Below are 14779 nucleotides of genomic sequence, written 5' to 3' on the forward strand. Positions count from 1 at the left end.
AAGGAGCAGCTCTGTTTGATTCTAAAACAAAACTCCAAAAACGATCAATCACAAAAGGCCTATTTACATTGGAACTGATTCTAAGACACAGGAATCATTTTGTTCAAACCCCATGAGTAATTTATAAGTGGAAAGGTGTTACTTGGAGATTAATATTCACTTGAAGCCAAAGTGCACAAGGGAGCTTCTGGACTAATTTGTCTATTTCAGTTGAAGTCACAGACTCAGGGCATACCATAATGTGTCCAGTGCTGATTCTCTTTTTCTTTTCATTGGACATGCTATCAGTAGTCGACTTGTAGAAGTATCACTCTGAAAATTGATTTACAGCAGCCAATAAAGAGCATTTGCATTCTTTGAGCCCTGAGAGAGATCCTAGTGATGACTAGAAGGGCCAGGTAAGAGGCCTGCAGATGTAAGAGAGTAGATTTGCTTTCACTGAGAAAAATAAGCGCTATCAAACCATGTTCCAGGTTCACTGAGTGCACTGAAGTCACAATGCCTATTTCAGCCCAGGGCTCAAGTAGAAGTCACACACGGTTTGGCTCCCCTGTGCCCTGCCTGCATGTTGAGGGGAGGAGTCTGTCTCCAACCACTGCATAATTCCCTCACAGAAAGGTCACAGATTCAATCTGTGTGCTGTGTGGTGAGTGGGTGAATTTCATGTGCATGTACATAGTGTGAATTTTGGGCAGATCTGGTTCTCTGGCCACAGAGCACACATGCAAAATTAGAAAGGAAAGGCCTTGTCCTAAATATCTTACAGAGGGAATGGGACTAAATTGAGTTGGTAATGGAATGTGCGTCTCAACCTTAATAATGGAGAGGCAGTCGGAACTGGAGTATCAAGAGGGAACTGTTCAGTAAAACTCACCTTTGTTTTTATTCCTCTAGGTGATGTGTTCCATGTGACACTGCCCAACAAGCTAACCTTTGAAGAAGCTAAGAAGCAGTGTGTGAAAAGGGATGCAGTTCTTGCTACAGTTGGGGACCTGCATGCTGCCTGGAGGAATGGCTTTGACCAATGTGACTATGGCTGGCTGGCTGACGGCAGCGTGCGTTATCCTGTGTCTGTGGCTAGAATCCAGTGTGGAGGAGGTTTACTTGGGGTGAGAACCCTGTATCGCTATGAGAACCAAACAGGCTTCCCCGACCCACATAGCAAGTTTGATGCCTACTGCTTTAAACGTAAGCTTTTTTTTATTATGATTTTAAGAATGCATTTCGGTCACAAAAGGGTTTAGCCTGCCATTTTGCGTGATTCTGTTCCTTACAGAGCATGTATATTGTAACAAAAGCATTTCATTACTGTGGCTTTACGGAACAACAAAGAATCCAAACAGAAACAACTCTGTTAAAATAACATTAAGGACAAGGCAAGGCACTATGGAGAGAGGAAATGTTGAGATAAGGTTCATCTGTGTCCTGTTATTCCTCAACCGTGTGGCACACATTTTTCAACAGCCTCCCACGGTTTACTGGATTTCCTAGTGCTGTGGAATTGTAGGTGATGCAGTGCCTGGCTGAAGTGTGGCTGAGTTAAGGCATCAAGGCCTGATTTTGAAACCCATCATGACAGCAGTATTATTTTTGATTGACGTCAATAAAATCCTTATTTCCATGACTAGTCCCATTAAAGTTAAGGAATAAAAAGTATTTGCATGAGTAAACATTGAAGTACTGGGCCTTTAATTCAGGACTTCTGGTTTCAGTGACAGTAAGCCACACCCACTCAGTGTGTCACTCCATCCCCCTCTAGTGGAGGCTGGGTCACATATAGAGGTTGATGAGCCTGCTACAGAGCTAGGTCCTTAGCTCAATCAGTAGAGTTTTATGATCCCAATATCCCAGTTCAACCCCCATAGCTGATGACACACCTAAAGGTGTGGCATAACATGACATGCTGCCTGCTCTCAACTCTAACTGAAGTCAGTGGGAGCTGAAGATGCTCAGCACATTGCTGTACAGGGTGCTCTTGTTTTTTGTATTTTTAAATAGTTTTTTTCCCTACTGTTTGTGGGTCAGATCTTACAAAACTTTGCTCACAGCAATAGTCTCATTGACTTCAGAGGCACTACATGCTTAAATAAAGACTATATATTCATGCAGGATTGGTCCCTTACTCATCTTTACAACTCAAGTGGGAGATGACTCAATATATTTGCAATTTGTTTGTTTACGATCATTTTAAAGTATAATGGGTGAAATTCACCCTGTTGTGGAGGGACTGCAGAAGACTCTCCAATGGGTTGGAATAGTGACTGTTTTGGGGAGGTGGTTGTTTGAACTGAAGGCTGGAAGCCTATCCTCAGTTAGAACACAGGATTTCACCTCCCCAGCCCAGTTGCTATTCACTCACATAGTCTGGCTACCGGGCATTAGATGTATAGAGTGAATTTCACCCTATGAAAATAGAATTTGTATTTTGCACTTTGTCCTTTCAGGAAGTTTTTCTTAAAGCAAATTTTGACATACCCCGGGGCTTATAAATATCCTTCACAAGAATTTGCATGGGGTCACTGTTTTTTTTTCTTTGCTTTTGTGTATTTGCACAGGGGCTCACACCATCTGGTCCATTAGATTTAGACCTTACTCAGCCCTCTCCTTACTTATCACTTGCTCAGGAAAATCTCCTACTGATCATTGAAGAATTACAGCTTGTTCCTGCCAGGTACTGAGCACCAAGGAGACCTGGGTGAAATTTGCAAGTTGGATTGACCAAAACATTTTCCAAATTCATGTTGAATTCAAAACAATTGTTTTGATTAGGATTAAAAAAAGAGCTAGATAAGTTCATGGAGGATAGGTCCATCAATGGCTATTAACCAGGATGGGCAGGCATGGTGTCCCTAGCCTCTGTTTGCCAGAAGCTGGGAGTGTGCGACCAGGGATGGATCACTTGATGATTACCTGTTCTGTTCATTCCCTCTGAAGCATCTGCCATTGGCCACTGTCGGAAGACAGGATACTGAGTTAGATGGACCCTTGGTCTGACCCAGTATGGCTGTTCTTATGATTGGAAGAAAAAGAAACCGCAATGAAAAGTTTTTTTTTAAATGAAAAGTTTCAATTTTTCAATTCAAAATGACTTATCATTTTGAAATGTACTTCAATTTTGTTAGTAAAATAAAAAAAAATTAAAAGCTCAAAAGTGAAATGAAATATTTTATTTCAGGTCAAACAAAATGTTTCATTTGATGCTAAACAAAAGTTTAACTTTTCAGCTTTCCAAAAATTTCAAAAAAAATTAATTTGGAGTTGACTCAAAATAATTTTTTTTAATTTTTTGGAATGGCCAGTAAACCGAAAAATCAGTTATTCACATAGCTCTACTTCTGAGAGGGGTTGGGTACCTTCAAATCCCTTAGATATCAATGGGAGAGCATCCAGCTCCTCTGAGTAGGCATCTGGCATGATCAGGCCCTTAATGAGTACAGAATAAGGCTCAAACACACACACACACGTATATTTGTTTCCATAAACAAAGAGGGAGGTAACTGGTGAATGCTATGTCATCAGATTGTAGCATTTGGTTTTATTTAGTACTGATGCAATATTGAATGCAATTCAAAATGTTAGAGAAAACTTTTTGAAGCAATTCACTGTATCTCCAAACCATATTAGTTTTGTTTATTGTTTTTCATGTAAAAAGGTTTAAGTTATACACTGTCTTTTTTTGGTTTGCAAATTAATAAAATCTTTACATCTGTGAACATTGTCCAAAACACAAAAGCAAAGAAAAAAAACACCCAATGACCGCATGCAAATTCTTGTGAAGGATATTAATATTTACACGGCTCCTCAAGGACTGTGCACCTGCTTGCCTTTCTTCCCTTATAGAGCCAGGATCCAACAAGGGGGCAGGGGAAAGGAGGAGAAGCTAAGAACCTACCCAACCTCTGAATCAACCTGCAAAACAAGGCCAGCATACTAGCAGCAGTCCCCTCTGATGGAGAGTGAAATTGCTCACTCTTTGTATACAAGAGTCAACACTAGAGAGATTGTGGCACCTTATAGACTAACACATGTATTGGAGCATAAACTTTTGTGGGTGAATACCCACTTTGTCAGACACATTCACCCACGAAAGCTTATGCTCCAATACATCTGTTAGTCTATAAGGTGCCACAGGACTCTTTGTTGCTTTTTACAGATCCATACTAACACGGCTACCCCTCTGATACTAGACAGATTGTGACATAGTTAATAATCTCTCTATTGCTCTCCCTAAGGTGAGACGACTCCACACTGCTCTCAGGACTGAGGCTTAAATGTCACAGTCTAGCTCAGTGTGTCACATGAAAATGCAGTATACCTGTGATTCTCAAACTTTTGTACTGGTGACCCCTTTCACATAGCAAGCCTCTGAGTGCGACCCCCCCATATAAATTAAAAACACTTTTAAATATATTTAACACCATTATAAATACTGGATGCAAAGCGGGGTCTGGGGGGGGGGCTGACCGCTCATGACCCCCCATGTAGTAACCTCACGACCTCCTGAGGGGTCCCGACCCCCAGTTTAAGAACCCCTGTAATATACAGTCACTGTGAGGCTCTGTGTGATACAATAAGCCCTGATCTGAAGCTCAGACACAACTGTTCCATATGAAACTGGTTAAGAGCACTCCTTTGTAGCAGTCACCACACTGCAATCTTGGTTTCTTAAAACCTTGCACAAAACCTCAGTACGATGCTTAGTGCTCTGTCAGTATTTTCATAATGTATCTTGTTATGTTTTTCCCCTAATACTTGAATACTGACATTTATGGGACTTGTGTTAATGAAAAGTAACTTTAAAAAATTGTTACATTCATTTATTAGATCAGAGGCTGCTAATTGGAAACACACAGCGTTCCTCTGTGGCAAAATCAAACAGAGTTATCTAGGTAGTGCCAGTGCCTAAAGTCTGCAAAACAGATTGTAGTATCGTTGAAAGCAGTGGTGTCACATTTTTACTGTGTCCCAGTAAACTTTCCTCTGCCTCATAGATTCGAAAGCCAGAAGGGACCATTATGATCATCTAGTCTGACCCCCTGTGTAACACAGGCCCTAGAACTTCCCCTAAATAGTTCCTAGAGAAGATCTTTTAGAAAAACATCCAATCCTGATTTAAAAATGGTCAGTGATGGAAAATCCATCATGACCCTTAGTAACTTGTTCCATTGGTTAATTACCCTTACTGTCAAAAATTTATGCCTTTTTTCCAGTCAGAATTTGTCTAGCTTCAACTTCCAGCCATTGGATTGTATTATACCTTTCTCTGTTAGAGTGAAGAGCTTGTTATTAAATATTTGTTCCCCATGTAGATACTTATAGACTTATAGACAATCCAGTCACTATTAAAGCTTCTCTTTGTTAAGCTAAGTAGACTGAGGTCCTTGAGTCTATCACTATAAGCCATGTTTTCTGGTCCTTCACCCATTCTCATGGCTCTTCTCTGAACCCTCTTCAATTTATCAACATCCTTATTGAATACTGGGCACCAGAACTGGACATAATATTCTAGCAGCAGTCACACCAGTGCCAAATCCAGAGGTAAAATAACTTCTCTACTTCTTCTCAAGATTCCCCTGTCTATGCATCCCAGGATCACATTAGCTCTTTTGGCCACAGCATCACATTGGGTGCTCATGTTCAGCTCCCAAATCTTTCTCGTACAACTGCCTGAAAGCCAGTGATTTAACTTTTTGAATGTTATGCACATTATGCATTTAGTATGAAGTGAAATGGCAATGATTAAGTACCTCAGTTTACCACTTTCACTCATGCTGAGTAATATCCTCTGTGACTTTGAGTAGCCCAATTGGAATCTGTGGGACACATGTAAACATATGCTTCTCCACTCCAGAAAGGATGGCTGACTCTGGCCCTTGTGGAGCCAGCTAGTGGATTAGATTTTTCAAATGCTCCAAAGCAGCAAATCTGTGCCAAAGGAGGCATCTGTCTTAATCATTATCAAAACAAACCTTGTATTTAAAAAAGGAGACACCTCTTTCTTCAGCTCAGCATGAAGTCTTTATTGTGATTCAAACTCTCCTTGGTGGAAATTCTATAAATATTGGATTTAATTTTGCAATTAAAGTTAGAAGAAACCTCCAAACCACATTCTGAAGATTGCTAGTCTAAAAACTGAATTAAATAGGTGTTTTTATTTTTAAAAATATATAAACCAGAAACCTGGACAATAGATTTAAATTACAAAGCACAATTTATTAGCTTCAGATAAAATCACGAGCCAAGAAAAAATCTATCTATAGTACAGTTAAGTTTAAGATTTACTTAGTTTGCTTTCCAGTTGCAAAACCATACTATACTTGACTCTGGAAAATAAAATTGGCTCAGACTAATAATTTGAGATTTGAAGTCTAAAGTCTTGTTTTTTAAAAATAAGAGATCATTACTTTGATCATGATTTTTTTTTTTTCTCTACAGAAACCATATGGCTTATTATCTTTCATTTTCTTCTTGGTTGCTTACAGATCTCTCTGAAGTCTTCTTGAAGTTTAACCTCTGTTAATGGTTTTATTGTGTTTATTTCCTACAGCTCATGTTTAGTCCCTTATTCTGCAAGGTACTTAAGATCATGCCTAAAGTGTTGACTTTGACCGTAGAGTTAAGCATGTGCTCCAGTACTTTGCTGCATCAGGGCTATCATCAAAAAAGTCTTTTATTTGTTAAAAGCTAAGATTGCTTTTGGTGGGAGAGGGAATGTTAAAAAAGAATTAATTACAAAGCAAAATTTGCAGAACACTGATGCTCAGCTGCAGTGGAACAAAATATGATTTCAGCCAAAAGTGACTTCATTTCTAATGGATACTGGTTTTATGGCCACTCATTACAGAGAGGAAAAGGGTTTTTTTTTCCTTCTCTTAGGGCTTGATTGAAAATCCACTGAAGTCTGTGGGGGTCTTTCCATTGACTTCATTAGGCTTTATATCAGGCCCTTAATACTGCAGTAGCTAGAGAGTAAATCACGGACTACTTTTTTTTATCGACCACTGATTGGAGTATGGAGGTTTATTTTTTTTTTGACCCACTTCAAAAAGTGGACTTGATGAGCTTCTGCATGGGCATGTTTGCTGGGCATGTTTCATAAGGTACTGATGTAGTATAAGGCCCTAATTCATCTAGATACTTAAGTACTGTAGGCCTCAGCTTAATCATGTGAGTAGTTCTATTGATTTCAAAGGGACTATTCAAGTGCTTAAAGTTAGAGACATGCTTAAGTATCTTGTTGAACTGGGGCCTAAGTATCCTGAAAATGTAGAAATACTTATTTGTAAAATGTAAGTAAAATTAGTATTGTCTGCCTCTAGAGAGTAAATTAGAGATACATTTCTTATTAAACTTCTCAGTTTGTGGTCTCAAAGTTAAAGCATTTTGTTCTCAGGCCATATAGTGTGTTTTCCTAGATAAAATTATTAGGTCTTAATATAACTCCACCATTTTAATGACCTTATTTAAACAACAGTGAAGAAGAGGGAAGAAAGCTGTTCCAGAGTGAAAGCATAAAGTAAACAGTTGGAGAATGAAAAAGTACAGCATCTCTACCAATTCACATACGGTCCATCCAAAATCAACTTCATTCAGGTTGTTCTTAATATAAAAGGAATCAATTGAAAGCAATACAAGATAGCCTTTGATGTAAGCAGCAGTTGTTGAGATAATTTGCTTTCTTGCTGCTAAAAGATACATGCATTTTATTAGGAAAATCTGTCTCATGTCTTACATCAGAAGAAGCACAAAGAAGACAGCCTTTTGAACACATGGTGCAAGGAGTACAGTAATGCAAAACATCTGGATAGAGAAGCAACCAGTTAAAACTGGAGTTGGAACCTATTAAAAAATCAACTTTTTTTTTTTTTTGGTACAAGGCAGAAAGAAATGCTGGTAGATGTCTTCACTAAGAAGAAGCATCTGTGTCTCAGCTAATTCTTCTCAGTTAAGTTTACAAATCTGAATCATGTCCATGAAAAATGTATACATCATATTAGTGATAAGGCACTTACCTAGTATAGCTGAAACAATCCTAGAGATGGTGTAAATCAGCACTGTTCCTTGGATTTCAGTTTGCACCAGCAGAAAATTTGGCCACCTATCTATAAACTGAATAGAATTTATATTGTATTCTTCTTCTTCTTTAGGAAACAAAATGTTTGTTTGTTAGAGTTGGTCAATTAGTAATTGCTGAACCAAATATCTGATGCATTTGGCCTTATTTTTTTTGGTTTGTTTATTTCTGCTCCCTCACTGAATGTCTGAAAGTTTTTATCAAGAGATTAGTAGTTAATAAGTAATGAATAGTAAGTAACTGCATATCAGGCATGAATTTGTTAAACTTTTAAGATTTGCAAACATTTTAATGAAAACCTTGCAGTCACCTAAAAAGTCACAAATAACTAGTATTACAAAGCCCTCAAATAGTGGTGAATCACATTCTATCTCTTTATTCATAAATATATTTTGATGCTGGCTTTATTTTCTATTTTCCCCCACCTCTATTTAATGTTAATATTCTTTAAAACAAACAATAAACTTTGTTCCCACTGGAACAGATGTTAATTAGAGAATAGCTCACACCAGAACCTTGTATCCAAGCACCCCCAAACTTCTGGCTTCTGATCCAAACTTAATGAATGGATCTAACTCCGTACTGGGTATGGACCAAGCCCTTGGATCCTAATGCTCTGAACTTTGATGAAGTTTGGATCTGGATTTGGATACATCTGACTGACCACCTCTTTGTCCATTTCAGCGTATAATCTAAAAGTTTGACTGTAAGGGCAACATTTCAAAATTAGGTGTGTGAAACTTCAAACCTACATTTGTGTAGACCTAGTTTATGCACACAAATATCTTATATGCATGAACAAATGCCTACGCCCTGGTCTACACTTGGTATAACTACATGGTTGCTCAGGGGAGTGGAGGGCTTCTCCCATCGTCATACTCGGGGAGGCAGAGTATCTACACCAATGGGAGAAGCTCTTCCGTTGGCAAAAGGTAGTTATCTTCATTAAGTGCTACAGAGGCGCAGGTGCAGCTGTACCATTTCAGTGCTGTAAGTGTAGACAAACCCTGAGAGACATCTAATTAGCCATGTGCATGTGAAAATACCTGATATGTACATATGTATTGGGTACTCTTGAGCATTAAACAAATGGATGTGCTCAATTTGCATATTCCTATATTCTGCCTTAACTTCTTCCCCTTCTCTGCCTGTCCCATTACCTGTTCTAACAATTTTTCCCTGTGCTCTTAAATTCTGGATGTCTTAGTGGATAGTAGATTCTTCTTTACTCCATCCTCTGGAATATCTCCTTTCTGTAAATGTGACTCTCTGAATCTTATCTCAAACCTCATCTTTCTCCCTGACCCCTGGCCCTCAAGTAGGAATGATAAAATTTTCATATCATATGCTGAGTCTTTGAGTTTCCCTGAGCTCATTCATTAACTCTGAAACCCAGCTTTTGGCCTTTGTGCCTGTCTTCCTAAAACATTGTAACTATATAAATTTCTTGCATGTTTGTGTAAGGATTTTAATTACCTGATTAGATACTTAGCAATGCTTTCATATGAAAGAGGCTGTAGGTTCAATTGTGTTGTGCTGGGATAGTTAGTGCTGACATATTTATGTACTAAAAATCTTGAAATTGTCTATGTCCTAATGGTGACTCTAAAGGCCATACTCCACTCTTGATCCACAATTGCTGTCCCCTTATTGTTTTTGTGTTTTAAAGGGCCTGATCCTGTTGTCTTTTCATATATAATGCTCCCCGTTTTGTGTGTGAAGGGAAGCAGGATTATGCCTTTTTAAAGTGGTTTTCCAAAAGTCAACTTCATTGCAATACGGGGTTTCTGATCCTACCTGTGGGTATTTTTTGGACCTCGGTGGACTATTGTTCTTGCTTTCAGACCTAATCTAAATGCCTCGGAGTATAGTTTACATGGATTACAGCAAATCTTGTGACATTATAATACAGTGTTTTAGGATGGCATGTTAGTTTCTGTTGCCTAAGCACACTCCTGTGCTGTCAGGGTTCCTTTTTGTGATTTGTAATTATGTGCTGAAAATATACTGAGCTGGTATTTTACTTCCTGTTATACATGTGAGTTGTATGCTAAAGTAAGCCTTGAAAAAACACCCATGACATTTGCAATACAACTAATACATAGCATAGCATAAAGGCACCAGGGGAAATGGGAAACATCTCTTCCTTTAACTGGGAGTCAGTTGGCAAGAGTATGAAATGAAAGATTCAAATTCAACATTTCAGTCAGTACAATAAAGAGCAATATGTTTGTATTTTGTTGACATTATGTTGTATGAAGACCTCTGATAATGTTAATATAGCACCATGAAACTAATATTACTGACATTGCTTTGTTGCTCCTGCTTTTGTTGTTGTTCAGCAAGGCAAGAGATTCCCTCCCTCAGGTCTGAGGATGCTGCCCTCACAGCACTTCCAGCTCAGGGAGCCAAAGACAGGACTTTTATGAATAATATTGTATCCTAAACTAAAAGTAATAACATTTAATTTCCTTCCGTTACTTAAAAACACTCAATAGCATCTCTAAATTAAAACAAAACAAAACCTGGGAGACAAATACTTTGGCTAAAGGCAAATTAATTAAAGCCATTCAGTGAAAAAATACTGTTCTCACCTTCAGCCCTAATCTAGTGTATAGTGTATGAACTCAAGCAAATCTTGTGACATTGTAATACAGTGTTTTTATGCTGGCATTTAAAGCTGTACTGAATTCATAACCTTTCTCTAAAACATTTTGTCGCTTTCATTCATTCTGTTCAGGTTTAACATTTAGTTTGCATCAGAAAAGTATAAAAATGGGTTTATTTATACCCTTTCTAACTGATTCTTTAACATCTTTTTTTAGGTAAACAAAATATATCAGAGTCTGCATCTGTTGAGCTGGACATTCCTATGGAAAGTGGGCCAGCCAATCTGTTAACAGAACTAAAAACAATACCTGGCATAGCTACTCTTAAACCCGATATCTCTGATAGTTTAATCACTGAATCAGTTGTCACCAAAACAAAGATCCCATCTTTGGAAAAAGTGATCCTGGAAAGCAAAAAGGAAGATCCAATACTAACTACCAGAGGGGGTGAGAAAAAAGAAGAGAAGATGCCTAAGGAGAACATTAAGTTAACCACTATTCTACCTCAGATTGTCACAGATGGCAAAGTAGATACTTCTGAATCATTGGACATGACTAAAGCTGATGCTACACCTAGGCTAGCAGTGAGTACACCTATACAAAAGGAGTTGGAGCACACTTATTCTGCAGCAGAATTATCTAAGAAATCAGATGTGTCTAAAATCAGAGAGGAAGTTTATTTGTCCTCAATCATTTCCGAGCATAGAGCAGCTACAAGTGCGATTCCCACATCACTTCCAATCACAGATTCATGGGAAGATGTTGAAACTGAAAATACACAAACTGTTGAAAGTCAGACTGAACAAATAGAGGTGGGCCCAATGAGAACATTGGCAAATGCCTCAGTGCAAACCCCTGTGAGAGAGTTTGCTGAAACAGAGACTTCAGTTACACTAACGAAGGAGGAAATGTATCTTAGTGCTCAACCTACAAAAGAATCAATGGAAGCAAAAACTCATAAGAAACTTACAACTGTTGTAATTCCCAAAGATCTGCACACTGATCGTCATGAACCTACCACAGAGGAAAAGAATGGCAAAGGAAGCACATACACTGTTATGCCTGACCACAGAACTTTGGCTTCTAGCAGAATCCCTGAATTAGAAGTAATTACTGTATCAAAGACATTCTTAGATGGGCATACTGTAACTGCTAGAGCATCTTCTACAGCAAGTGAGTCAACTCCAGCAGTTAGAATGACAGAAGAACTTATTCTATTTGATAATGAGGCATCAGCTGAAGGAAGCAGAGAGGATGTGCAGCCTACCGATGCACTTGAAATTTCCTTTGGAGTACCTATGTCTACATCTGTACCAGCAGTTAATCAGACAGAAGCTGAGGCCATCACCGTCTCACAAGGTACCACTTCACCACAAGGGGTAGTAAAGGGAACGCAGACTGACATCTACCCATTTCTAAAAACAGAAGGGTCAATCATCTTAGAAAAAACTAGAGAGCCAGAATTGAGAACAATTGATGTTACAGCCCCCTATATCACAGCAGTTATTCCTGACTCTGATAAGGACAAAACAGAACCCAAGGGACATGTTGCTAGTGAGAAATTCACACTTGCTCCTCAAGTTTCAAGCACTCCACTACCTACTGATAAAAATCAGGAAAATGTGACAGAAGATTTGCTTCATTATGTGAAAACATATGGAGCTTTAAGAACAGGAGATGGTATCTCTGGAATGGATTTTTCTACAGCTTCTCCAGGGCAAATTTATATTGTAGAACATACAAAGCACCCTGAAGCAGCAATTTCAACAGCAAAAGATAAAACTAAGATAAGTGTTGAGCCAACAGAAACAAAAACTGATGAAGAACTTAAAGCTATATCAGCTGATATAGATCGGGGTAAAGATATTACAAGTGTCTACCCCACTCGCAGAGCTATAGAACTGGAAGTGATCACAGTATCAAAAATATCACTGGATGAAAGCAATGCAACAATAAAGCCCTTTCTGCCATCGGTGCCAGCATCAAAAGCTACAAAATTACCAACTGCCAGGCCCCCTGTCATGGAAGTGAGTGACAAAGTACAACTGACAGAAGGTTTTACAGAACATGCAGATGTTGTTTCAAGGTATCATGATACTATGAGAACATTTGCTCCTGCACCAGAAATGAAACCAGAAGAGACCACTGAAAAAGCACTATTTACTGAAGACCTTACATTTACAGATAAAGAGGTCACAAAATATGCAGTCACAGAGGGTGGCCAGATAAGTACTGGAACAATCATTAAAGAAGAATCATCTACAATGACATCCACTACTGTAAAAGCCTATGAAGAAAGGGTTGTACCTAGTGCAGGAACAGGAGGGCAACAAGATGATTTGATTGAGGAAGGAAGTACTATCGAGCAGGACCAAGATCTAGGAATCTCCAGAGCAATAACTACTATTCACCCACATGTGGAAACTCAAGATATAGAAGGAACAGTATTTCAAAAGGAACACTCTACCAAAGGTGAAGCTATGGTACAAATGGTTACTGCCACAGAGTCCACAGCATCCATTTCTAAAATGGATGTGACATCTACTCAAGTACACGTGGAAACAGATGATCAGGAGGTTGTATCTAAATCTGAATCTGCTCAGACAACTATTACTGAAAGACAAGATGTGATCCAAATTACTGAAGAAACGGTGGAAGGAAAACCATATGGAATTACTATAGAGCAATTGGTTACTGCCACTGATTCTACTGCAACTACTTCTAAGGTGCCTGTGACATTTGTTCAAATATATGAACAAAAGACAACTTTAGAACCTGAATTGGCTCACACAGCTATTACTGAAAGGCAGGACGTGGACATAATTACTGAAGGATCAGCATATGATGAAATACGTACAACTACAGAAGTTTTCATGCCTGGTATAAATATAAGTGATTATGAAAAAGTTCTAGCGTCCGGTGAAACAACCACTGGGACCATACAGCTTGTACTGTCTCCAAAAGTTGATGCTGTTACTGAACACAAAGTAAAGACCACTGAATTTATGCCAGTACCACCAACCACTGAAACTGAAGTAGATGAAGGTGGAGTACCACGAATCAAAAAAGAAAATGAAACAGAAGACACCAGTGTGGTGAGTTGGGAATCTGAGTTACCTTCACATACAGTGCCTACAGGTCCTTCTGCACCAGAAGGTATTACTCATCAGATTGAGAAATCTACTTCTGTGGAAAAAGTGGAAAATTTTACAACCCATAGTCTGGAAGGTTCAGGAATATTGGAGGAACCTAAAGGAACAGAACCAATTATATTTTCAACTATTGGAACAGATAAAACAACAGTTCTAAGTGCAGTAGACAAAATCCAACCAACTTCAACTACCAAGTCCTTTGTTACTAAAACGCCGCGACCTAAAATTGACAGGGAAGATGAGGAGGAAACAAGCATAGACATGGTAATAATTGATGAATCTATTTCTCCCAGTAAAACCACTACTGATGATGGTCTGACAGGCAAGACAGTGGAACCAGAAATTGATAAAGAATATTTCACATCATCAAGTGCCACTGCAGTTGCACGACCTACCAGACCACCCAAAGTTGAGGAAACCACAGAGGTTTTAGAACCTCAGGAAGTGTCTCCCTCTATTCCAGTTCTTGAAACAGACATGAAAAATATATCTGACATAACAGTGGTTTTTATTGCCATTACAGGCAATGATACAGGTAAGAGTTTGCCCTTTAGACCTATGACCCATGTCCATACAGTTTGCCATAATAGTAATGTTTCACAATATACCAGGAGTTATTCTTTGAAGCACAGCTTTGTCTAAACAGGAGTTTTTAAAGTTTTTCTATGTATATATTGGTACTAATTATTTAAGATAATTTAGAAATGTACATTATAATTGTCTTTGAGTCAAATTCACTGTTGATGTAAAAAGGTGCAAATGTATTGTACTTATTATTGGGAGTCATAAGAATGGTGTTTGTCACATGATGTACTCAAATCACTGATTGGACTTTGCTTATCTGTGACACAAAGCATTTGAATTTCACAGTTTCCATGCCATACATTACTACTCTTAAATGTAGCATTAGACAGCATTAACATTCCATTTGTCTGTAGCCATTA

General features: G+C 38.5%; 1 protein-coding gene across 1 annotated transcript in view; it reads left to right on the forward strand.

The window, feature by feature from the left end:
* Positions 1-14779, forward strand: part of VCAN (versican) — a 121071-nt gene that overhangs the window by 37654 nt on the left and 68638 nt on the right. Inside the window, exon 5 of the mRNA XM_065406321.1 lies at positions 895-1188. Coding sequence (XP_065262393.1) covers positions 895-1188 — 294 coding nt within the window. The remainder of the gene's footprint in view (positions 1-894; positions 1189-14779) is intronic.

This window comes from Emys orbicularis, chromosome 6 (assembly GCF_028017835.1).
Source record: "Emys orbicularis isolate rEmyOrb1 chromosome 6, rEmyOrb1.hap1, whole genome shotgun sequence".
Lineage (NCBI taxonomy): Eukaryota > Metazoa > Chordata > Testudines > Emydidae > Emys > Emys orbicularis.